The sequence below is a fragment of the Aythya fuligula genome, chromosome 15 (assembly GCF_009819795.1).
Source record: "Aythya fuligula isolate bAytFul2 chromosome 15, bAytFul2.pri, whole genome shotgun sequence".
Taxonomy (NCBI): Eukaryota; Metazoa; Chordata; class Aves; order Anseriformes; family Anatidae; genus Aythya; species Aythya fuligula.
The window spans coordinates 5,611,559-5,637,270 of NC_045573.1; the positions used below are offsets into that span (position 1 = coordinate 5,611,559).

A 25,712-nucleotide genomic window follows, 5' to 3' on the forward strand; every position below is an offset into this window, starting at 1 on the left:
CGGAAGGACTGCCCATCGTTAGCCAGTTTGCTTTTCACAAATTCTGCAAGTTTCCTCAATTTAATGAAAAGGTGGCGTGGAAACAAACCAGGACAGCTCAGCTTTCAGGGTTCCAACACTGCTGTGATGGATATTTCCAAACTGCAAGAAAACAAGCATCTTTTTTTTTGAACTGAGGACACATACACACACAACTTTGAGTTAATCCAGCATTTCTTTTGATTGATCCCTTGGTAATCTGATTAATTCTGAGTGCAGATGTTTATCCCTTCCTTCACAGAATACAGCCAGTACTTGAGAGCAAGCTCTCTGTGCCATATTTCCTACTTGCCACACTGTTCTGTTATTGTTACGGTCGTGCAGCAACATATGCTAAGGCCTTATTACAAGGGATTCCTATAAATGGCATAAAGGATTAATAATGTATTTATAACACAACTTTGTTTTAGTATAAAGTGATCTATAAATTTGTAATAAATGTTTTATAATGTTTTTGTAGCCTGTTATAAATGATAAATGGGAGACTATAGATGCCACATCAAATATTCATGCTGCATTGTGTGCATTATTATGCCGTTACTGTTCAGGAAACCATTAATAATAAAGTGAATGGAGATGTAAAAGTTGCTGACATGCCCAGCAAGCCATTTATAATGAAATGTATAATCCTTACCATAAAGTAAATACATTGGCCAGTGACTGTTGATGAAATGGAAACACACTGAATTATTCGTAAGGTATTTATATATTAATGTATATTATCCATATCATGTCATAGAAATGCCATTAATATCTTATATTATATGTATTATTAATTATTTTTACCTAATTTATAGGCAGCTCCTAAAGTGTTACCTTGTCTCTTCTGCAGTTTTGTCAGCCATATGAGAGCCTATCTGCTGAGTTATTTCTCGTGCTGTGCGTGCCGCGGGGCAATTGTATAAATTAGCCATCGCCGTGCTTTCCCCAGCTGTGGCTAGGCCACCTGGGGCAGGTCCACGGCTGACGGGATGATTTTTGGCTCCTCACCAAGCTACCCTGCTCCTACCTCTCTGCAGGGAAAGCAGCCTAAATTCATCCACCCCCAGCTCTCCGTGTGCTCTCCTTGCACTTGTTGGATTTTGCTCTTTCGAGGGCTCAGTTCACCAAGGGCTTGGCACAGCGGAGGTGGCTTTGAGTGACCGTCTCTGGAGTTTTTTTGGGTGCCTGACCCCTAACACCCTGCTCTCCTCAGCCTCGGGTTGTTTCACATGGCTGTCGGCAGCTGTACTTTGTCCTTGCTTGTATTTTGCCCTCACGCTGGGGACGCACAAGGTTGCCTCGCGCCCCCTCAGCACCTCTCCGAGGTGAGCTGCAAAAACGGGGAAGCCGGAGCCTCGAGCGTGGGTCTTCCCCTGTGGCCTCCAGCCTGAGGAAAGGCTGCAGAAACCCAGCCTGTCTGCTCCTCAACAACGAGAGGCAAACCTGCTTGCTGACTTTGCAGGCAGATAAATTTCCCTTGTGTTTGTGTGCAACCCCCGTCTTTGTGCGAGGGGGGCGCGGGGCTCCCCTCAGCCGCTGTGGAGCGGGCGGCCGCCCCGCTACCACACACCCACGACGCCAACTTGCGGCGTGAGAGGCATTTTTCGTCGAAAACCCAACTTTCCCTGCCCCTTTCGCCACCCCGCACACCACCAAGCGCGCCCCGCGGGCCCGCCTCAGGGCGGCCGTGAGGGGCCGCCGCCGCCCGCCCCTTTCCCCGCCTCCGAGCCGGCCCCGCTGCCGCCCACAGGGCCGGCAGCCTCCTTCCCTGCCTCCTTCCCTCTCTCCCTGCTTCCCTCCTTCCCTCCCGGCTCGGCTTGACGGAACTGAGGGCTCCTGGTGGCCTTCAACGATCCCCCCCGGGGCGTTCATCGCCACCTCCGCCTCTCCCTCCCTGTGCCCGCGCCATGGCGGCCATCCAGAACCTGCAGCTGTGGTGCAAGCAGCAGTGCGAGGGCTACCGCGATGTCAGCATCACCAACATGACCACCTCGTTCCGCGACGGCCTGGCCTTCTGCGCCATCCTGCACCGCCACCGCCCCGACCTCATGTGAGTACCCTGGGCGTCGAGGCCAGCACATGGGCAGCCCGCTCGGTGAAGCCGGGACCCGCCATTTGGGCACTCCGCGGGTGCTTGCCCAAGGGGAAAGGGACAAAAAGTTGACAGAAAGGGACCTGTCCCGTTGCCTTGTCCCGTTGCCTTGTCCTGTTATCTTCTCCTCAGGAGATGCTCGGTCCTCATGCGAGCTCTGCTAACGCCAGCGAAGGTCTCTGAGCAGAGCTCTGCCCTCGCTGCTTTTTCCTTTTTTCCCCTTTTTCTCCTTCTTCGGGGAGCTGTGGCTGAAAGATAAACCCTTAAAATACGTCCTTTTCTGTTGCAAAACAAGTTCAGGCACTGTTTTGGGAAATGTTTCCTTCTTCGCTGCTTGTGTTTGTTTAGGCTTGGCTTTCCCTGCGCGGCCAAACGGCAATTCCGTGGGTTATTAGTTAAGAAGCAAGCGCTGGTTGAATCAAATACAAAAGAAAAGTGGGCAGTTTTCTGGAGGAGCTGTGCAGAAGAGGAATTGCGTCTTCCCCCAGCCCACTCGCAGGGCCCTGGGAGCAGGGCAAGCGCCCTCGTCGCAGGGATCCCCTTGTTGGTGCCTGGTGGTTGCTGCATTCCTGCGACTGACTTGTTTGCACGTCCAGAGCTCTGTCCGTGGGAGGCACAGTGTTTTCCAGTCCTTGCTGGTTTCTTTGCTGTTGTCCCGTGGGTTTTGACCCGTCTCTGACCAAATGTAACCTCTGGATATGTAAATTACCAAAGGAAACTAAAAAAGGAAAAAAAAAAAAAAAACACAAACTATATATATTAAAAAAAACTAGGGAGTTTCTCAAGGTAAGGGAGCAGCACAAAGATCGCCCGGGAGTATTGATTTAAGCATGAGGTCACTCCCAGCCAGACGTGGAGGACTGGGGTGCGTTTTCTGTGCTGTGGTTTCCCTGCTGTTTCCTGAATTCTGCCTTTGCCTCAAGACTCCAGGACAGCCTACCGCGTGCGTCTGTGTGCAGAGATCTCTTTTGCAGGTGTCTTGCTTCTGGTGGAAGCCCGAGAAGATAACCTTTTGCTCTCTCTCCTCTCAGTTGGTTTAGAAACTTTGAAGCGGTCAGAGCAGCCTTGTGCAGCAGGAGGTCATGCAGGAACTTCAGGCGCGCCCTCTCTGATGTCCCCTCCTTGCCGGTGCTTTGGCAGTCACCATGGTGTTGCAGTGTATGGCTTCCTGACCTGCTGTCACTTCCATGTGACTCCAGATATTCCCTTTCCTTCCTTTCATTCACAGTCCCAGAAGTACTGAAATACCAGGACAGAAAGGTTGGTGTGTCTGGGAGGTGCTCGTGGATGGCTGGGACTGCTTCCTGGCCGATTCCATTGCCAGCCCATCCAGAGCATGAGAGTGACCAGGGGCTCATAAACTCCTTTAAGTGAGTTTAGTGAGTCGTTTATAATCCTTGAACTGTGCACCACGAGTTGTGGATAGACATATCTTAAGTAAATACTCCTGTGCTGCAGAGAGGAAGCAATCTTTGTGGCGTCTCTCTACTCCCATTGAATTCCTCTTCTGATGGAAATCCTGCCTGACTTTATGCAGAACCTTACAGAAACTCCTTCTGACTTGGACCAGCTCAGCAAGACTGCCTGAAGGTTAAGGAAAAGCATTTATCTGTGACCTCCCTCCTTGCTGTCAGTGGTATAATACAGGAAAACACCAGCTGTACTGGGCAAAGTCCTGCTGGAAGCAAATTATACTTTCAAGTGGTTGGTGTCCAGGGCTGCCTGATGTCACGTGTACCTCAGCTCCTGGGGCTGAATACTTGTGCAAATTCCCTGTGAATGTACAAAAATCCTTTTGGCGTTTCAGGAGCCACTGACAGGAAAGGGTGACTGGGTGCACATGTGGCTGTGACTCCTGCTTCTCAGGGGCTTGAAGTGATTTATCCTGAGCTCCTCCCCTGGCTTCTAGCAAAGATCCTAGCTGAAGATTAAAAGTATCATACAGAAAGTAAAACTAGAATATGATAATTGGTGTTTGGAGAAGCCGGTGTGTTTGCTGAAGCTCTTGTGTATAAATCACTTGCAGAACACGATTCAGTCACTGCAGAAGAGTTTTGCAACAGCATGTTTTCTTTCGTGGTTTACATTCTTGGGCTGAGGAGTACATGGTATGGAGAGGGGATTTTTCCTTGGAGGAGCCTGAGAAATTCTCGGGAAAACTTCAAGCAATTACAAGAGCTGGTAATAGTCATGTGCTTCTCTCGAGAGTTACATGGGTCGGAGGACAGGCTGGTGCAGTTTCTTGCTCCTTGTTTTCTTGCCAAAAACCATATGGGGTATGTGATAACTCCTCTCAAACTTGCCTGATGTCAGCTTGTATGTTATCAGTGAACAGGGCAGGCTGTGTAAAATTAGAAACGCATTTCCAGCTCACTTCCCACTCACCCGCGGATGCGCAGACAGGCTGGGTTCTGGGGGCGTGGAGGCACACAGCGAATTACCATGGAAATTCATTTCTTTCATCACAGCTGAAGCATGTTTGGTACCCAGCCCCAGCCAGGCACGGGCACATCATCAGGCAGATCCGAGCCCATTTTGTGGGATGAGAGCAGAGCCCTGAAGTTCCTTGTGTCAGAGAACGTGAAGCTTTGCAGCGGTGTGATGTGGGCTCTGCCCTGCAGCTGCTGGCTGTGACGGTGCTGCCGGTGCGAGCTCCAGCCGGGGGTTTCGTGGTCTCAGACTGATACGTGGGTTAGAAGCAGCAGGGAGCCGTGCACGCTCTCTCTGATATTAATGCCAGATGTCGAGGAAAGTTTTTGATTCGGCTCCTTCTCTTCGTCCTGGATCCTGCTTTCCCAGCCTGCTGGCGGGCGTTTAGCAGCGTTCTGGGAAGGGACCGGTTGTGAAATCCCCCTTGGCAGCCGTGCGCCGCTGGGACACGCGCGTTTGGTGGCCGGCGCTGAGCAGCTGCGTGCACCCGTTCCTCCAGCCCTGTTCTTGGGGTTGCCGTCAGCTCAGCCAGACGGGATGAGGCTGGGAGCCTCTAACGTGGACAGGGAGGGTTGCTCATGGTTTCCTTCTCCTCAGCAGAGAGCTGGGGCGAAGCAGAGCTGCCGCCTGCTCGGCCTCTGCGGGGCTGCGGTTTGCGTGCCAGGCGGGTGGCCCTAGGGTCAGGGAGCCTCATCTGTTATTACTTGTCCTCAGCCTCATCTTTTATTAGTTGCAGCCCGCCAGTGGGTTGAGAGGAATGCGGAGCAGGCATTGCGGAGAGGAGGAGGGGTGCGTGGGGGGCATCTTCCACCTGGGGTTCCCAGCCCTGTCCCAGGTGCTTTGCACCTCCGGATTGAGCACTGCTGGGAGATCCCATTCCCGGCACAGCACTCGGAGCTCAAACCCTCTGTTTGAGGTCTGTATGCAGGCAAAGGGTGCTTTGCTTTCTTCCAGTGATCCTTGTGACCGCACAGACCTCCTTGTCTCCAGGGGAAATAGCACAGAAGTGCCTACAGACAGGAGGGTCTCTGGAACCCTCACAGCCTGTGGTCTCTGCGACTTTTTTACCTCCATCTGCTCCGAGGTGAGGTTTCCAGCTGAGTTAGCGCCTGCAGCAGCAGCAGCAGAGGGGGAAGCACGTGTGCCTGCAAAGGAGCCTGGTGTGCTGGGAGCTCTGGGTCTGTGCAGCTGGAGCAGTGGGTGGTCACGGAGATTTCTGGGCACGGCAAATGCTCGGCCACTTTTGGCTAAGAGAAGGACTTTCTGCAGAGCTAAAAACTTCACTTCTATTCCTTTGCTAGCAAACTCCATTCTGATTTGTTTCCAGCTCTGGAAGCGCTCTCTTGGGTGAGATTTATGTTTCTCACCTCTTCCAATTAATTCAGTTGCCTGTGTTTTCTCAGCGGAGAACTCCTACTTCTCCATTTAGTATTAGCTTTGCTTTCTTAGGATTACATTGGTCCAGAGAGCTTTGATATTCCAAGATAGGAGATGCACCAGCTTTCAAAAGAAATACTGTATGTAAACTGCTCACCTGGCTAGCCGGGAAGCAGCGATGCTGAGAGGGTAGGGAGCTCCTGAAATGACCGAGTGAGCTGGCTCTTTGCACTCTCCCCGGGGACCAGAAGGGGATTTCAGATATTCACCTCCAGAGACGCAGCTTTTGTGTCTCTGTTCCGTGCCACACAAGTGGGAAGCTGTACAGATGATACCACAGCAAACAGCACACAGCAAGGTGGGAGTAAGAGGCGCGGGCTGACAATAAATAGCTCACTCCAGGGTTACTGAGGCCGGCACGGCTCTGCTGCAGCCACCTCCTGCATCTGCGTTTTGACGTGCTGGTGCAGAGCAAAGCCTGGACTCGTGGCCTTGTGTTTCCAGCACGCAGACTGGTTTCACCGGGCTCCCCGTGTGAGTGGGTACTGCTCCTGCTGTTCCCTGCTCCCCTCGGCGCTGTGTTACTGCTCTGCATGGCCGAGGAAGCTGGAGCTCTCCTGGTCTCCTGCAGGTGTTTTCCTGCGCTCAGGATGTCCGCGGAGGCGGAACCGGCAGTGAGGCAGAGGGCTGCAACCACCTCCTTCAGCTGCCTCTTAAAAGAGATGGTTTTCTTGCCTGACACAAAACAGGATGATTACATCTGTTGTTCCACTGAAACTTTTTGTCCTGTAGTTATTTTCACCGCTCTTTCTAACCCATTGTCTCAGGGAAGGGAAGTGCCTGGGCAGGAGCACCGCTCGGAGAACAACCTCTGCGAGTCCCTTCAGACTGCGCAGGAAAGGGGCTAAGACTTAAAGGTGGGATGTGCTTGGCTTGACGTGCTTCGCGTGGGGAGTTTGACCTTTGGGTCTTTGCGGTCGCTTCCTGTTCACTCTCTCGTTATCCAGCACAGCAGCCTCAGATGTGGGAGATGGGAGGCAGCCCTGGCTTTGGGTGCCTTTCTTATTTGCAATGCAACGCTCTAGTTTCTCTGCGAAGCAGACAAAGGACCCAGCTTGCTCCTTGCTCTTACCAGTCATGGAAAAAGTTCCCCCGCTGCGGTGCGGATCATGTTTGTCTCATGAATAGATCGCCGTGAGCCCGCTTTGCCCTGGCTCTCACACCGCTACCCTCACTCCTTTTAAAAGGTGAGGCCAACGGGGGTAAAGCTGCATCGGTTATAAAGGTGCTACCTACAAAAACACAGTGTTGGTGGTGTAGCCTTTTTTGTTGGCCAGTGAGAGTTTCCTTGCTGATAAAAGCCTTTCACTGAGCTTCGTGCCAAGAAGCACAAGGATTGTAAAGTGAAACTGGATTATCAGCGAGGAGCTGACCCTGCGCGCTTGCCTGGGCAGGAAGAAGCGGTGCTGGAGAGCGAGGCTGGCAGCCAGCAGCCAGTTTCGTGTTCCCATGTTAGCAAGTGTTTCAAACAGGCTGGTGGTGAAGGTTTCCTCAGCAAGGCACACGCTCTGTGTGTGGGAAAAGCACACTGAACTGGGGCTCTGCTTCCAAGGGCACAGACTCACTCTCCCCTGTGCTTTCCTGCCTGTCTTCCACTCCCAGTTTGTGAGTTTCTGGCCTAGCCTTGTGCAGAGGTGGCAATTGGGTTGGATCAGAGAAGGGAGAGCAAATCTGGGGAGTGGAGAGAAAATCTGGAGAGGAGAGGAGGGAAGTGATGTCCAGGGACAACAGAAAATGAAGAAGGGTTGTTGACTTTGGCTTGTAACTGCAAGCAGTAATTGTCTCTTCCTTTTCAGTTATTGGTTTAGATTACAAATCAAAAGTGACAGCCCCAGGGAAAGGAGAACGAGATTTTTAAAGGCAACTTCAGTGTTATCAGTCACAGAATTGTGTTGTGGGCAAAGGTGTTTCTCATGCAGGCTCTCGGTCCTGGTTTTATACAGCTGTGCTAGAGAAGGAAAGAGGTTTTGAAACCAGAACTGGTGGAAGCAGAAGCATCTGAGATCAGAGGTATGGATTTATCGAGCAGCATGAGATACAGGCAGTGTTGGAGGTATCAGTCCCTTCTCCGAGTTCCATGGTGTCTCTTCATGGAGATGACTTGGAGGAAGGGCAGAGATGGATGTGTCTGCTAGGAAAATGTTTCCAGGGAAAGTGTGTTGCAAGTCTGGCTGGCAGCCAGGGGTTTCTCCTCTCAGGGTGGGAAAGAAGAGAGGCTTTTTGGAGGAAAAAACAACAAAAACAACAATAACAAAAAACCCACAAGTCAGAATTTGCTCCTGGCTGTCTCAGCAAAGCCCCTGAACCTGCACGGGTTGTTTTGGCATCGGCATGTCCTGTCTGCGGGAGGCTGCGGAAGGCAGCCCTGCGGGGCTGGACGTGCCAGAAATGCGTTGTGCTGCCCGTGGGCAGATGGCTGTGCCTGCTGGGCCTCCTGGCCGCTCCTGTCCCAGGAGGAGCAGCAGCTCTGTGGCTGTCTGGAGGCTCAGACGGGATCTGCCAGGCTGCTCCCTCTGGAAAGGCAGGGAGGGAGGAGATGCTCTGTCCCCCAGACCAGCGGGGCTCGGAGAGGTTTGAGAAGCTGGAAGCGAAGCAGGTTGCTCAACGACACCAGCCTGAGGTTTTTCTCTTCTTTCTGTGTTTCAGAAACTTCAACTCCCTCAGTAAAGAAAACGTGTATGAGAACAACAAGTTGGTAAGTGGCTTTTGATGTTTTCTTTTGGTCTAGTCCATGGCCTGGCACCTTGCTTGTGTGTTTTACCAGCAGAAACCCTGCAGGTGCAGTGACCTGGCAGTGCCTTATTCAGATCCTTTGGCTTATTCTGCATGCATCCAACCTTCTCATTTAAACAGTAATGTCCAGGCTCGCTGGCAGCTTGAAAGCACCCTCAGCCTGCTCACATTTCTCCACGGGCTGCATAGTGATGCCTGTCCTTAGTGTGTCCAGTTCCCTTTGGAACTGACCGTGTCACCGTCTCTGCTGTGTACAGCTCTGCTCACTCTGCCAGCTCTTGTCTAACAGAGCCACGACTCCCACGGGCTTCTTCCATCTCTGCTCACCCTACATAGCCCATCACCATCTCTGAATGAAAGGTACTTTGGAAGTGCTTGCTCATCTCAAAGTGGACTTAGAATCCTCCAGGAGAGCTAAAAGCTGGGATCCTGTGTGTTCCTCACCTCCGTGTGCTCCCTAATTTCTGCTGCCCTGGGGCAGTGCCATCTCCCTGAGCCTGGGCTGTGCTACGTGAGCAGTCACTCGGGCTGTGGGGTTCAGCCCTGTGTGTTTCCCTCTTGCAGGTGAGATTCAGGCTGAGTGTTTTTGCCTGGGAGCTTTGGTATTTGGCAGGCACAAGGGCCTCTGCTGTGGATGGTCGTCCTGGCCAGAGTGCTGTGAAGCCCCAAGTGCTGCTTCTTCCCTGCGCCTGGCTGATGGTGTCTGTTCTGCTGGCAGCTTTGTTTTTCTCTGGGAAATGAGCTGTACAACTGACCTCCAGTGCTTTTCCTAATGAAAAGCTTCTTTGTGCCTCTCATAAAAACAGTTGCTCCACTCTCCTATGTCAGCCTGTGTTTCCCTCCCTCCCTTTCCTCTGTTGTTTAGTTCATCCTTTATTTTGCTTTCCCTTCCTTACTGCATCTGTTCTCGGTGCCCTTTTACTGCTGCTGTCCCGCTGGCCTGGCTCTGCCGTGGGTGGGATTGTCCCCTCCACCTCCCCGTGGCACTGGGTTCCTGGGCTGGCCTCCTTCCTCGGACTGCTCTCCATCACAGCTTTCTTCCTCTGGCTGCTCTCGGGATACGAGTGGTCTGATTTCTCCCAGCACTGCTCCTCTGCTATTGTTCAGGCCCTCCTTCGTGCCTCACTATTCAGTAACTTCTTTTCAGAGGCTGTGTTACTCAACAAAAAAAATCTTGTCCAGGCTGCGACTTGCCACATGAGGTCTTTTTGCCAAGAAAGAATGTGTCACTCCTCAAGTGCCAAAAAGAAAAAGAAGGGGAAAAAAAAGGAGAAATTGCTGTTGGTGTCTTTTTTTGTTTGTTAAAGATTTCAAAATATGTATAAATAAGAGAAAGGTTTCTAGAGACCTTGCATCCAGTTTCTTCAGTGCTAATGTGTGGTGGCCTGGTGTAGTGGGTACAGCAGTGAAAAGCTGTGCATGGCCTGCTCAGATGTCCTCAAACCTCTTTGCCTCTTCTGTGCAGCGTTCACAAAATGGGAGCAGCAGTGCTTACCTCCTTTGTAAATCCTTGGAGCTGCACCAAATATCACGTCACTTCTTTAAAGGCCAGCCTGGGCAGGCAGGGAGGGCAAAGCAACTGGGCCAGGTGAGGCGGTGGGCTGGTTAACCTCCAGGAAGAGCAGTTCCCAGGAGCACGAGGACACAGAAGGCACAGGGGACAGACACCACATCCTCATGCTGCCCTTCGCATTGCTCACTTCGTCCTGGCCAAACTGGCTGTGTGCACGGAGCACCCTCAACAACACAACAACCCTTGTTGTGTGCCTGTTGCACGGGTCTGACCAACAGCACCGTGTAGCAGGAGGTGGCACGGCTCTGGCAATGCCCAGCAAGAAAACCCCACTGGTCAGACAAGTCATGCAGCCAGCGGGATGGGGAACACGCCAAAAAAACCATATTAAGTATGAGGTTACACGACGGGCAGGTGCCAGGCTGGGCTGGCAGCCGGGTGGTGCCGCCAGAGGTAACTGGCTGAGCGCGTGCGTAATGTCAGCTCGGTTACATTTTTACTGGGATACCCAATGGAAAAAAATGGTAATTATCTTGCTAAAACACAGTGGCTGTTTGTTTCTTCTAAGCAGGAATAGGGAGCTTGTACACCAGCCCTGTTGTGTGTCTGCGCCAGAGGTCAGATGCGGAGGGTTTTAATGTGTGCAAGTCTTTCTTTAACCATTTAACTGTGGGATTCAGCAGGAGCCTTCCTGGTGTCTCTGCTCCTTGAGGTGCTGTTGTCCTTTGCTCTGCTGACATTTCAAAAGGGATGCTCCAAAGGGGGAAAGAAAGGATTTTCCCATAAGTGAGGAAGGGAGAGGGATGGAGAAAGTCCCTAGCAGAAGTCCTGTGGTGAGTCGAGCAAAGGAAAAGTTGTTTTAGGGATGTTGCTTTTTTCTTTTGTCCTCTTGTGCAGTGGCAAAACAGAACAGCTTTTCTGTCCTTTACCTGACTTTGATCCTGCAGTGTCAGAGCAAAGGGCACCACAAAGAGGTATATTTGCCCCAAACACATGTTACGTTAGCACGGAAATGGTTAAGCTGGGAGTTAGGTATCAGAAATTCTTCAGTGTTATTCCTCTATTCCTGCTTTCTAGCCTGGGAGGAATGCTTTCCTTCTCAGCCCAAGATTTCCCCTTTTTCAGATGGGGAAGAGCAGGCAGTAGGCAGGCAGCGTTAACATTTGCACAGCTCTCGGAGCTAGAAGGCTGCCTGCAAACACCTCCCGGCACACCGTTAGCTGGGGAGAGCTCCCGGTTGGGCTGGCAGCCTGCACGCCAGCACGGGCTGCCACAGACCCTTCTGCCAGGCCTTCTCTCCGCAGCTGTGTGCATCCAGATAGAGGCAGGCTCGAGGAAGAGCAGGGGAAACCCAGGTGAGTTCCCGTGCACCGAGCTCCGGCCAGCTTGCCAGGCCAGATTTTTGGCTCCCTGCCTGAGTTTTTCAAGGCGGTGGCTGGAAGCCACGACTCTGTTGGTTCCTGCAAGGGCTGGACGATGTCGGAGTTAAACTGGTGCAGCTGTTCCCCAGTAGAATTAGTATCCGAGTGGGGCTGTTTGCGGTGCAGTTTCTCCTGATGCGGAGCGGCTCTGCTGCCTGGGCTGGACGAGACCCCTCATTTTTTTGTTTTCTTCCTTCCCCAGGCATTCCAAGTGGCATCAGAGGAGCTGGGAATCCCAGCCTTGCTGGATGCAGAGGATATGGTTGCTCTGAGGGTACCAGACAGGCTGAGCATCATCACCTACGTTTCCCAGTATTATAACTACTTCCATGGACGGTCTCCAAGTAAGTGCCACGTTCCCTGGAGGGGTGGCCAAGATTGGGCCTCAATTTTGTGCTTTTTCTTTCCTAGCTTGGAAAGGCAAAATAGACTTCATGGAGGCCTTTTGGTGCCAAAACTATTTCAGTGGGGGATCTGACCTCTTCACTTACTGCAGCAGCACCAGTGCTTTTGGAAGGGCACAAGGGCTGTGCTTCATCTTTAAAGTGTCTTCGAATTTAAAATATAATCTAAAATTTATCATGGCCCAGTCAGCTAGGAGCACAGAAAGTTCACTTCTGTGGTCTACACTTCAGCTTTCCTTTCTTGGGTGCCTCCATCCCTGCCCCAGTCCTTGCCACACCAGAGGGCTGCCTTTAATATCTGAATTCTTCCCCCTCCTCCACCTCTTCACTCATTTAGCTATGCTTTCTCTTTCCCTCCACAACCTCTTCCCACCCCCACTTTTTTTTTTTTTTTTAATTTCTTGTTTTAAAACCCTGCTGAAACAAATTCTATCGTGTTTGTGCCAAGTGGTGGGAATCTGGGTCAGTTTGGGGTCTTTCCTCCCCCCTCCCCAGCTTCTCGCCTACCACATCATCAAGCACGGCACATTTTTATACTCTCTAGTGTCCCACAAAATGCTTTGGTCGCATTCCTGTTGCTGGGGTGAATGTGTGTGTCTGAAAATGAGTCCAGCCAGGAATGTGCCCTCTGACTCCAAGCGGACTCCTAATACTATCGCCGTGACCTTTGAATGGGCTCCAGCAGGACCATGAAATAAGCAGGACACAGAAGGCCAGAGAGGGCGAGCAGCCAATATTTTATTGAGGTCAGGATTTTACAGAAGAGTAGAGCTGAAGCTGTACTGGGCTTTGGGAGCTCGATATCTGAACTAGCAGGCAGCCTGAGTCTGAAGTGTTTGCTGAGTCTGGTGTCACCATTCCATTGGTCTCTTGTGGTAAAAGAGCCCTGGGTGTTGACTTGGACAGCTGAGAGAAGACCTTGAGAGAAGACCACTAGGAGCTGGGCTTCCTCTCTGCTCCTAACCTGCTCAGATATCCCCTGTATTTACTCAGAAGGATATAATCTCTTTTCAGATGGGTGGTCATTTAGTTGGTTGCTCTTGAAACAAAGCTACAGCTCAGATAACTGCTGAGTTCCCAGAAGGAGTGCAGAGATGTTCAGAATAGGAAGTGACACAAAAATAACATCTCTGCAAGACCCATGAGGAGTCCTGTCTGTCGCAGTTGTACATAAAGCCTTATTTCCCTGGGAAGTCTACCTCCATTTCCCAGGACACAGGGCACTCATGCTGGGCTCTTGACTGAAGGTGGTGGTTCTCTTTTCTCAACTTGCTGTGAATTTAGAGAGGTTATCTTTCATCTGCAATGGAGGGAGCATTGGGCATTTCCAGGCTTTTTGTGGTGATTCTCATTTTCTTCACACCATCTATGTTCTGTATTTTTCCACTCTTTCATTCCCTTCTGGGGAATTTCCCTGAGAAGAAAAAAAAATAAAACAGCAGTTTCAGCTGCCAGCTGATTCCTGCATATGCTGGTGAAACTCGCTTGTTGCCTCTTTCCCCTTGCTCCACTACAGAACTGCTTGTGAAGGAAGCCTGAGTCTCCTTGTACGCTTTGCAGGTTATCCATCAGGCACCTCTGGATCTTCTTGTGTTGTAAATAGCTCCTAAGCCTATGAATTTTCCTTATGCTCCCTTAGAATCTGCCCTTTTTCCTTTCTTCCAGTTGGAGGCATGGCTGGAATCAAGCGTCCTTCCTCTGAACCTCAGGAGCAGCCTGTTGGGAAGAAGGTGGTTTCAGAGCCTCCCAAGCCGGCGTCTCCAAAACTGCCTCCTGCACACCCACCAGCCAAAGCTAAGCCCAAGGAAACCTCCCCGGTCACCACAGTAAGAAATGGGGTTGGGGCTGTTCTTTATACCTTTAATCTCTTCGGAGAGCTAGGGAGCATTGAGTTAGTTCAAGGCTGCTAGTGCTGGGGCCTCAGTCTCTCAACTTTTTGTTTATTGCTTCGGATTTAATCCAGAGGTCTGGTTGCTGCACAGATAAAGATGGGAGTCACTGGAAAGCCATCAGCCATCTGGGATTCATCTAGAGGTGAACAGGCCATGGGTGTCTCAGGATATGTCTGTGTTGTTCCTAGCCAGTAGATCTCATGGATGGAGATTTCTAACAGAAGAGATTTTGTTTTTGATAGAAAACATGGATTAATTTCTCGGAAACATTTTCGTAGCAGAACAGGGATGAAAACAGGGTGGAAGAAGGGAAGCTCCTCTTTCACTGGAGTAATTAGCTCACAAGCTAATTCAATTCAGAGACCTTTGAACTTCAATTTCCCACATGCAGGCAAACACCCTGGCCTTCTGGCCTTGTGGAATTAGGTTCCCCTTACACTATCCTGTTCCACTTTGTGTAAACTAGGGGTCAGCCACAGCAAGTATTTCCTGCGTATCCCTTCCCTGTCCTAGCAACTGGCTGTGCATGTCAAATGCTTATCTGGGAGATTCTGAAACTGTACACAGGCCGCAGTGCTGCCTGCTCACCACTGCTTCTTCCCACAGAAAGGGGTGCTGGCAGAGAGTGGGAATATCCGCAGCAGCAGCTGTGGTATCTGCGGGAACCACGTCCACCTGGTGCAGCGCTACTTGGTTGATGGGAAGCTCTACCACAGGAACTGCTTCAGGTACAGCTCTCTGAAAGGGGGGGCACAAACCTGTGGGTCCCAGGGGCAGTCTGGGACTGGAGAGAGAGGTGGGAAGCATTCAAGGTGTTGGAGGACATTTCTGACGGAGTGGAGGCAGCCAGTCTCTTGACCTGTGCATAAGGGAAACTCTTTGCACAGGTCTGTTTTCATCCATGCCTTCCCTACCCCAGGCCATGCAGTTAGCAGTTCCTGTTCTGGTGCCTAACGAAATGCACACGGGGTCTGCTCACTGCCAGTGTGGTACCTTCACCCTCCCTGCGTTGGCAGTGTAATTGTGCCTGCGCTCTCAGCTGTGTGTCAATGGCCCCAGAGCTCTAGAGGACGTGTTCTGAGACTTCTTTATCCACAGGTGCAGGCAGTGTTGGAACGTGCTTCTTCCTGGAAGCTACAAAGCTGGGCCTGAGCCCGGTACGTTCATCTGTAACAGCCACCAACAGCCAGACAGTGTCCAGATCTCTGGACTCCGCAGCACCGGGAACAAACCTGAGAGCAGCCCAGCCCCTGCCACTGTCAGGCCATTCCAGAAAGCAGCAGAACCCAAGAAACTGGAGCAGGTGTTGAAGAAACCGAGCCAGGAAGGCATCGCTAATTCAAACACGCCATCTGTTTCATCTTCTGGAAGCTCTGGCTTCAGAAGTCTAAATACTCCATGGTCTTCTTCAGCTGTAAATAAATCAGATGACTGCAAAGGTACCCCGCTGGGAAATAAAACAGAGCATCATGAAGGTACCCCATCAGATCCACTTCGGACAACCTCAAAAACAAAAACACAGCAAGCCCGAGAAAATTTTTTTCAGTCTTCAGACTCCTTCAGCAATAAAACCTCTGACACTACAAAACATGTCCCTTCTCACAGCCCTGGTAAAATTACCTCTGGCAGAACTGAAGCTGCAGCCAGTCCAGAGAATGCCGAGAAGGATCAGGCACGTAACCATATTATGCAGGCTCTGGCTGGGTCAAAAATCTCTCCAAGCAGGCCAGGAAGATTCAGTTTCACTGGCTCCTCAGCATCCAGCAGGTAGGTGCTATTTCCCTTTCCTTCTTTATTCCCAGGATGACTTTGGCATAACTTGGAGAAGTCTCTGCATCTTTCTTCTTTTTCCCTGACTGATGTTTCTGATGGGATTTAAAGACTGAGTGACTCATTCAAATCTTTAGGACACCATTCAGTATAAAGCTCCATCCTTTGCAAAAGGACAGACTTTCAAAACTCATTAGATTGTTCTTTTTTGCAGTGGCAACCTTTCTCCCGCCAGTTCTCAATGGCAGAGTCCAGCTCCAAAAGCACAGTCCAGCAAACCAGGGTACACAGCACCGAAACAGGAGAAGATCACAGAGCCTCTGCCCAAGAATCAGACTGCCAGCAAACCTATTGACTCTGTGCACAAGCCAGAGTCAAAAAGCCTCAAAGGTGAGGATGACTGGTGTGTATACAGCTCTGCCTGGACACAGCGTGACAACTTTAGACCCTTCTCTTGGGCCAGCACAGCGAATATGTCAGTGGGTCACATACTTCCTATCTGTACCGCTACGTATGTGTTTTCTGGGTTCTGGGGATCAACACACTTCCATTTGTCCTTGTGCAACTGCTGCCTGTAGCAGGGCGAGTTTTTCATCTCTGAGGATCTCCAGGTATTTGAAGTTGTAGTAGCTGTCATCAAGTGTTGCGATCATGATGGATTTCAGAAGTTTAAGTACACTTTCCCGGGCTGGAGACCTTGTCATAACTTCAGGATGATTTTGTGGCTACAACTGGGGCTTACCCAGCCTTCTTGTCTATTTTGAACTGAGCTTCCTCCCCAGTGACTGTCCAGTGGGCTAGGGTCTGATGTTCTGAGAGTTCTTAGTCTCAACCACTTTATCTGGGGGGCTGAGAACAGTATCTGTGTGGAGTTTGTTGTGAGCTTGCTGGTCTTTTTGTCTCCCCTCTCCTCCCCCATCCTTTGCTCTCTAAGATCTAAGCTGTTATTGTTGTATTGCTGTTAAGTATGTCTTTGTTTCCATTGTGACTGTGTTTCTGTAGTTGCACAAGTTTTAAAACATTTGAGTTGAAAGGGGCAAAATGCCACCAAGGTTATTTAGTACCTACTGTATGGGAATCTGCCTGTGTTAAACTTGTTGAGTTGGTGCTGGCTTGCTGCAGTAACATGATGGTATCTACCTCTGTGCATGGCTTCTCTCTTCCTCCTGAGACACAAATCTGGTTTGTGTCTTCCTATTGGACCTGATGTTATCTTTCTACGTTCCTTCTTTTAGCAACCATTAATGCTGGTGAAGACAAGTCTGAGAACCCAACAGAGTGGAGATCTCGGTTGAAGCCTGTGGCCAACAAGTAAGTTTTTTTTTCAAGCAAGTGGGTCTTCATGATAAGTGAGTGGGGATGTCCATGTCTGCAGCTGTATTTGTTGCTGCAGGTCTGTGTGCATGTTGGAGGGAAGAGCTCTTATGTTTCAATGCTTCTGTTTTCAACTATTTGAAGGAAAAGTCAAAGGCTTTCATTTCTGGGAAGGGAGAGCACATTTCAAATCGTTGAACTCTGATTAGAAGTGTGACCATCATGGCTGGAGATCGCGGCCCAGGATGTCCAGAGCTCTTTCTGTGGACCAGTCTGCTAGAGGGATGGTTTCCTACCTTTGTCTTTCTTCTTTGCAGAGACCAAGGTGGCTCTAAGAAGCCTACTGATAACTCTCACGTGGGAACAGGGAGCCCAGCACAGAAGGAGACAAAGCCAAGTCCGTTAGTTGTGCCATCAGCAAAGCAGGACTCCGGTATGAAGGATATAAGCTTTGCCTTCATTTTGCTGGTCAGGCGGGGGCAGGCATTAGTGCTGCAAGGCACAGAGTGAGGAACATGCTGGTGGAGATGGTGCCTTCTTTGCAGGGATTCTTGCTCTCCCTAACCCTGCTTTGGCCCTGCAGTGCCTTTATTTGGAGAGCTGTCATTCCCCAAGGAGAGGGACTTAGTCCTCGCAGTGTGCTCCTCTTCTGTAAGACAGCTAGCAAGATTTCACTTGCTCTCTCTTGCATAAATAAGTATTGCTGAGAAATCTTGATGACGGTTCCTGACCTTTCCTTCTTCTCCTCCACCCTTCTCTCATACTGTGGCCTTGTGACTGGTGGTTTCTCTCCATTTTCTTCAGACTCATGTCCCTCAGTGTCATCAAGAGAGGAGTGCTAGGACTAGAAATGAAGGCAGCTAGTGATGAATGCCAGAGTCTCTGGGCAATACGGGGATTTTTGTGGGACGAGGCTTGAAATTTCTTACCCAAGACCTGTCTGTGCTTCTTAATTCAGCTTCATCTGGTGGAGTCGTTAAGAAGAAGTTGATCCCCAGCTCAGATCTTATCAGGAGCTGTCAGAATTCAAAGCAAGGCTGGGAAGAACATGGGGGCTCTGTCAAGAAGAAGGAAGAGGGCAACCACCAGTTGCATCAAGGCACTACCACATGTAAGATCTCTTCTGCCTGCTTAGAGCCACTCTCTCCTCTGCACTGTTAGGGATGACCTGAGTGGTCAGTGTGGGAGGCATGTCCCAGCGTTTTCTGTGGCTGTTGTCATGGGGGAAAAATTTGTGTCATTAATTTTTATTAACCATCTTGGGCTAACCAGGAGCCAGCCAGGCCAAGGAATTCAGTGGGAAGAGAAGAAATGAAAATATGGATTTTTCAGGGTTGCTGCTCTGTCATTCTTCAGACTCAAAGCTACGAAGAGGACATCTCCTGATTTGAGGAATGGGAATCTAGCTGTTGCCTCTGTTCCTCTCCAGTTGAGTGGCTTTGGGAAATGAAAGGAATGCAGAGAATTGTCAGCAAGAGACTCCAGCTGGCGGAACACACTGTAGCTCCAGCCAAGGCTGCTGCTTCTTGGACATTCAGAGATGTCCCAGCCAGTTCTGACCAGTTTGTCCCTGCTCCTAATCCAGTTTCTTACTCTTGTCTGTTCAACCTCGATGTCACTATGTACCTCTTCTGTTTTGCCCAGTTGTCCTTGCTGCTTTCCCTCTTACATATCCTACCACAATGAAATTTCATGGACCTAACCTGATGTTTGCTGCTGTTCTGTGTGCTCAGCTTGTTTGTTTTCCCCTTTCCTTACCCTGTCTGGCTGTGTCTTATCTGTTTGAACTAGAAGATCCTCAGAGCAGGGCTCAGCTCTGACTCTGATGTTTGTCTTGGAGCAAGTAGGATGGGCCCCCATGGCTTGGTGGTCTCATGCTTCATTTCTTAGCTGGCTCCAGCACTGTCCTTAGCCTTCAGGTCTGACAGCTGAGTAGCATTCAAATAGCAGTTATGTTGTCTGTTTTAACAAACCTTTATTGCCATCTATTTCCCCAAACTTTCCATCTCATTTTTTCTCACACTCAGTCACGAGGCTCGCCATTACTTCATTCCCCAGGAAGTGAGTTGTTAAGATAACGGAGGCTGGTTTTATATCTCTTTTTAAAGCTTAGTGATTGCTGGTGGGAGTGCCTCCTGTGGGCAACTTTCCCAGCAATTTGCCCCCAGTTTTCACATATGCAAGCCTGGTATCTGAAAGGCTGCTTCCTTGCTGCTGTCTCTGGGCAGCCTGTGGATTAAGGACTGACTTGTTGCTCCTCTGTATAGGTTTCTACCTCAGCAGAGAGCCTCCATGAACAGTTATGCCCTTAATACTGTGTGTGCTTCAAAGGACTGTAGATGATGAGCATTTCTGTAGATAATTAGTTTTATTTGGCGTAGGTATTGTTTCCTGTTGAAAAAGGAGACTGTGTTTTTCTTGCCCCCTGTTCCATTTCCCATTTGCCTATCTTGTGTCTATGGAGACAGAACTTGAGGATATCAGGGGACACCAGACTTTCAGCTGGTCAGCAGAGAGTGGTTTTGCTAGCTGTTGTCCTCCAGTGACCTGGTCTCATGGTCAGTGATGCAGCTTTCTGCCCTGCTTGGAGATGCTGCAGAGGTCACCCAGAAGGAGCTTGGAAATGCAGCGCTGAGCTGGGACAGGGAGGTGATGCTCAGGCTGCCTGTGCCAGGCCAGGTCTGTGTTGGAGGAACCTTTAAGAGAAGAGTGAGTTGCAGGTAGCATATGGGGCAGCAAACCAGCTACATCCAGGGGGAAGAGTGACCTGATGGAGGCCAGCATTGCAGAGACAACACAGCTGATTACCAAATCCAGTACCCAGCATCTTTTGATCCTTTTACAGTCTTCTAGAAAGCCTGTTAGAACAAGGACTGGGCAATCTGAGAGATGTCCTTGAGCTCTTCCTTGAGTTTCTCATCAGCAAGTCAGCACAGTAGCAAGAGATTCTCGGGGGGCTCCCTGGTCTGTCTGTCCTGTCTTTCTCCTTGTGTGTGCCAAGCCTGCATCACTGCTGCCTTTCTTACAGCTCTGCTCTTTTAATACTAGAGTCTTCCTTCCTATCACATCATCCACGTGTGCTTCTCTTCTCTCTCTGTGGTAATTATCCAGCCCAGCCCCTCGGGTATCCGAATACCTCACACTCTCCTGTAGTTATCCTTGCAGCGCAGGTGGGCAGAGGAAGCTGAGGCACAGTGGAACAAACACACATTGCTGAAGGATTGATTTTAATAGGTGTCCAGGGCTTAAATAATGCTGTGTAGCTGGGCCAAAGGGACTTCTCACCTAGGAAGTGTTTTGTGGAAGGAATTGAACCTTAGTTTCCTGAGGCCTATGCTAAGGTCCCCTGGACCATCTTTGTTTCATTGGTATTCACCGATTCTTCTTTGTACAAGAGCACTAGAGGGGCATTTTTAACTGAGACCTGATGTTTCTTGTGACAGTAACCCAATACTTCTGTTTTGCCCTTTGGAAGCTTAATAAGCAGTGCTTTTTGCCATGATAAATATCTTTGAGTTTTAACAAGATAATGAATGAACATAGAAACCGTTGTTCTCAGGTGCAAGCCCCCAAGCCACACCACAGTTAGGAGACCACCTGTGCCCTGAGGAGGCAAGCAGCACCCTGTGGTCTGGGAGTATCTGAGTGTCCAGCAGCAAGGAGTAAACCAGGCTGTGATGTTTCCCAAGGACACAAATCTCACCTTAGTCTGGGCCTGCCAATGCATGTGTATTGTCAGTGTCCTGTGCTGGGTGACACGGACTTGTGCTCTCAGTGGTGTAGGCACTGTCTCACAGCACAGAATTATTTAAAGTTTGATGTGGGGTTTATTTTTTTCCCTTCTAGATAAATCTTCAGCTCTGATTAACATACAGAACTGTGAAGCAGTGTCCCCAACCAAGGTATGGCTGGAAAACGGGTGTAATGGGCACAGACTGGGGTTGCTGGTTATTCTGCTGAAGTATTTGCCTGGATACATCTCAGGTTATCTTATTTGGAAAGTTTACCTGAATTCTCAGGGAAGGGGTAAAAGGCTTTGGAGCAGAGGCGAAAAGGAGAGACTGCCATTTATCTCCTGGGCAAGGGGACAGTAGAGGCTGGAACGAGACAGAACCATAGATAACAAAATCCTGGTGGACACAGTCTGCTCCAACAAGGAGGGGGAATGTCTGTGGACTGACAAGTGTGGGTAGATATTATCACCCTAGTGAGTGTATCACAGCACTGTAACATTGCCATGGCCACCACTCCGGTGTGAACAGCCAGCTCTGCATCTCTGCTGACTTGGTCCTTCCAGGGCATGGCTCTAGAGTTGAGCTCCTTATGTCATTTCCCATTTCTGTTGGGGCTGTGCCTTCAGGAAGCAGTCTTAGGGCACTGAGATGTATTCATTCCTACATTTGTTTTCCTAGCTGCACCCAGACTACATCCCTGAGGAAGAAATCCAGGAGAAAGTACGTGATATTGAGAAACAGCTGGATGAGCTGGAATCGAAAGGAGTGGATCTGGAGAAGCAGCTGCGTGGCTGCGAGGGAGGTAAAGAAAACCAGGGGGCTCTGTTACTGTAGGAAGGTGTGAGGCTTGTGTCCTACCCCTGGGCATTCTTGGCTCTGTTTTTAGGAGCTCATAGTATGTGTGAGACACCGAGTTACCAAAGGTAGCTACTACAGCAAAATAAAGCCCTGGGAATTTGGAACCCACTCCGTGCTGTATCCTAACCTGTCGTTTGAGCAAGGTCTTGTGTTTATCTGGCAGAGGATCAGGGAGTTTTGGGAGTCAAAGGCTGCTATTTATCTGGTGGTTGAATCCCAAGGCAGACTGTCTGTCATGGCCAGCTCCAATTCCATGGGGATTAGTGGGTTCATTCAGAGTGGCAGAGCTGAGCCAGCCACATGGAAAATGAGCAGGGTGCCCTGTGATAGGGTATCTGTGAGCAGCTTTCTTCTGCAGGAAGGGGTCTGCTTCCTTTCCTTTGCATCTCAGAGTAGCGAAGACAAGCTGTTTACACTTGAGATTGCTTATGGCTCATACAAGTTATCCTGGGCTCTCCTTCAAGTGATTGTGTGTTTGAGCCAGGAAGAACCGACCTGATGCAGCTTTTGGAGGTGTTTTGCTCTTCTGTGGTCTTTGCAGATGAGTCTGAGGATGCCCTCATGGTGGATTGGTTCAAACTCATCCATGAGAAACAGCTGCTGCTGAGACAGGAATCGGAGCTGATGTACAAGTAAGTAGAACCAGAAATTCACCTGTCTGCCCACACACTTCATCTGTGAGCAGTAAGCAGTGAAGGAGGAAGTGTGGCAGCAACCAAAATAATTTGCCAGCTGGTGGGATGAGGAAGGGCTTGAGAAAGTCTGTGGGAGACCTGCCAGCATCCTGAGGTATTAGCTGGTGGGCCTTTGAGCACTGAATGGACAGATGAGCCCCTAAGGTCTGTGATAAGCTTGTGGTGAGGGAAACCTTGTAAATGTGAGGGGGGCAAATTTCTCAGAAAAATTCAGCCCTGGATCGTGGTGGGGCATAACTCATCACTTCTGTGGTCTCTTCCAGGATGAAACAGCAGAAGCTGGAGGAGCAGCAGTGGAACATTGAGATGGAGCTGCGACACCTCATGAACAAGCCAGGTAAGGACAAGCTACACCGAGATTTCTGCTGGTCCCTGGCTGTGCAGAGACCTACGCTCTGTGCACCAGCCCCAAGATGTCCTTGAGATCTGAATGATGCTGTCTGCCTGCCAGGGATTATGGTTTCACTGGGGAACTCTCTTGACTCAGCTGCCAGGTGTTTTCTGAGGGATGTGAGATGTACCCCTGAGTGGGAGGATAATCAAATTCAGGCCTGTGAGAGGAACTTGCTGGAGCAGGGTGAAGGCAGTACCCCAGTGGGGAGGTACTGACCTGTAGCTGTGAGAGAGGCCTCTCTTGTCTTGTGCAGAGGAACAGAAGACACGCAGAGAGAGGGAGCGTGAGAAGGAACTGCTGGAGTCCTACCTGAACACAGTCAACGATCGGAATAATATCGTGGAGTGCCTGGATGAGGACAGAATCAGGTGAGGGCCTGTGGGTGGTAGAGGATGAGCCAACACAAGGAGTGGTTTGCACTGTACTTCTTCAACTGCCCAGGATCTAGGGGTGGACAAATGGCTCTAATCCAGACTTCTGTTCCATGAGAGGTGGGTGGTGACCTGTCACCAACCATCTTGTCTTAAATGCTGCTGCTTTTGCTTCCTTGGCACCTGTTAAAAACTGAGATCAGGTCTGCAGCCATGTTCTGAGGATAAGGACTATGAAAATGTATAAAGCAGGAGCAAGAAAGGGAGAAGCTGGAGATGGGGAGTTGGAGGCAGCATGTGAACCCCGGGAGGACTCTGGGAGCGTGAAGCCACATGTCTGTTTGTCTGCTGCAGCAAAAGAACAGCCACAGCCATTGTGCTGAGAGCTGGATCTTCCCCAAGTTCAAAGGAAGACTGCTGCGTCAAGTAGTTGGATGTGTGCCTCTGGTTGCTGAGAGCAGCCTCCATTTCTTGCCCTCAGGGCAGCAACCCCACCTCGAAGGTTCCAGTAATGCCCAGGCTTTTGGCTCTGGCCTTGCCCAAGCCCTAGGGTGACTGATGTGAGCACCTCTGCAGCACCCGAGGCTACTGGTGTCTCAATCTTTATTCGTCTCCTGGGGTGTGGCGTTGCCTCACAGCAGGGTAAACTCAGATGATTCATAGGCTAGCTGGGGAAAGGCTCTGCTGATGTAGCACTGGACTGCCGTGATCTGGAAATCCCCACGTAGGCCATTGCTTTAAAGGGGGCTGTAAAAGCTGATGTAATTTGCTAATGTCTAGGACTTTAACTGCTTTTTTCCCATCCCCTTTTTGGGGTGTGCTGAGGGGATTGGTCACTTCTGACTGGGGGAAGGACTGTAGCCGTGTTTTTTTGCATGTTTTGCAGCGTCTACCACCTTGTTGTGAAACAGAGCAGTTTTCTAATGCCATGCTCTTCCATTACAGAGAGCAAGAGGAGGACCAGATGTTGGCAAACATGATCCAGAAGTTGGGTAAGGACCTTTTCTGCTGTTAGGGAGCAGCACTGAGTAGCAGTGGGGCCATGGGTCTCAATCTTCTCTGCTCCCTCTCCTGCAGATGGATCTCTTGAGAACCAGGAGCCAGAGAAGAAGAAGAACAAGTTCCGTTTGTCCAAAATATGGAAGCAGAAAAATAAGAGTTAAACACAGGAGGGACATTCCCCGGCCCAGTGGCACAGCGAGGGCTGTCAAAGGGATGTTCTTTCCTCACTGCTGCTTTCCTGGAGTTGTGCAGGACTGTGATGAGGCTTCTCTTCTCTCTGACATGAAGACTGCGGGTTTGCGGACCAAAGGGACGGTGCAAGTCCTCTCTCACTGGTGTGGGGTGAACCTTTCCCAGAAGACACCTTAAGACCATTTTCCTTCTTTGAATCTAGCTCAGAGCTGGCTTCAACTTTGTTGGCAGCTCGGGAGGGTAGAACTCAATTTGCACATCCACTGCTCAGGTGACTGCAGACCTGAATACAGCAGCATGGCACTGCATGGCACCCCGCAGTGCCCCCCTCATCTCCGCCAGGGCTGTGCCAAGGATGCTGAGCTGGTTTCTGACGGGGCAGTTCTTTCTCCCTCTGTGTGTGCTTTGTCACAGAGGGAGATGCTATGGGGCATTAGACAGATTGAGGGTCTCCTACTTTCTACACCAGTGCAAGCTGTAGCTGCAGGCCCCACAGCCAGGGGAAGCAGAGAGTAGAAACACCTCCAGAAACCTCCTGAACTATGGGGTGGAATGCCCTAGACCCAGAGACATTTCAGCAATAGTGCTCTGTTTCCAGACCTCTCTTTGAGAGCTGATGTAGGCTGTTTTCTCAAAGCCATGAGGGGTTACTCACTGCTTCATTCCCTCTGTGGGGGACATTTTTAGCTTCCTTATTTCCCTAACTGCACAATGAAGCAGGGTCTTTGTTGCCTGTGGCCCACCATACTGAAGACAAACAAAAGTCTTCTTTTAACAGCCTGGTGCTAACTGGGAGCAGAAGGGGATAACTGAGTTTGTCTCACCACCAGTTTTCTTTGTGGGATGAACATTCATCTCCTGAGTCTCTGCCCCTGGACAGCCAGCGCCCTCAGGGTTTGCCATGGTTCAGCCTGGGACCAGGACAGTAGGAGCAGGACAGGATAGGTGCTGGTATGCAGGCAGTGAGTTTTTCCCCTCCATCAGTCCAGAGTGGCTGCAGCCAGGCAGCTGCCCTGGGTGGCAATATCCTCTCATCCCAGTCAACCTTGGCAGCAGGGATAGACACAGGCAGGGAAAGATCAGAATAATCCCTGTTGCCTCTAGCACTGGTAAATGTGGACTCCCTGCACTTCCTTCCTCCCTCCACACCAGAGTACTCGGAGATTTCTCCAGGTCCTGTTCTCCAGCAGGGCCTGGGATGTTGCTGGGAGGAGGTTTGCTGCCCGCTGTGCCCTGTGGCAGAGTGGAGGCGATGCGTGCCTTACCCACGAGGTGGCAGTGGGGCTCTCTGGCCGAGGCAGCCCACCCTGGGCACCGCAGGGGTGAGCTCAGTGAGGTACCAAGTGCCCGAGGGGTTTCCTGGTGCCCACGGTATGCCGTGTGTATGGGACACCGTGTACCTGTGTATGTTTTTGTACAATAAAGAGTTGCTGGTGCAA

General features: G+C 50.4%; 1 protein-coding gene across 1 annotated transcript; it reads left to right on the forward strand.

The window, feature by feature from the left end:
- The first annotated feature begins 1,831 nt into the window (after positions 1 to 1,831).
- Positions 1,832 to 25,712, forward strand: MICALL2 (MICAL like 2). Its single transcript, XM_032197839.1, has 17 exons — positions 1,832 to 2,071; positions 8,627 to 8,675; positions 11,850 to 11,991; positions 13,717 to 13,877; positions 14,550 to 14,671; positions 15,042 to 15,710; positions 15,928 to 16,103; positions 16,949 to 17,024; positions 17,345 to 17,460; positions 17,986 to 18,138; positions 20,874 to 20,929; positions 21,440 to 21,563; positions 22,161 to 22,251; positions 22,578 to 22,651; positions 22,962 to 23,076; positions 24,025 to 24,071; positions 24,157 to 25,712. The coding sequence occupies exons 1-17, from the start codon at positions 1,929 to 1,931 to the stop codon at positions 24,240 to 24,242; spliced, it is 2,400 nt and encodes a 799-aa protein (XP_032053730.1). The 5' UTR covers positions 1,832 to 1,928; the 3' UTR covers positions 24,243 to 25,712.

Bases quoted from the DNA above. Each gene is read 5' to 3' on its own strand.
- MICALL2 (XM_032197839.1), top strand. From the start codon at position 1,929: ATGGCGGCCATCCAGAACCTGCAGCTGTGGTGCAAGCAGCAGTGCGAG. The intron at 17,025-17,344 runs GTAAGTTTTTTT...TCTTCTTTGCAG, and splicing joins TTGAAGCCTGTGGCCAACAA to AGACCAAGGTGGCTCTAAGA. The intron at 24,072-24,156 runs GTAAGGACCTTT...CCTCTCCTGCAG, and splicing joins AAACATGATCCAGAAGTTGG to ATGGATCTCTTGAGAACCAG.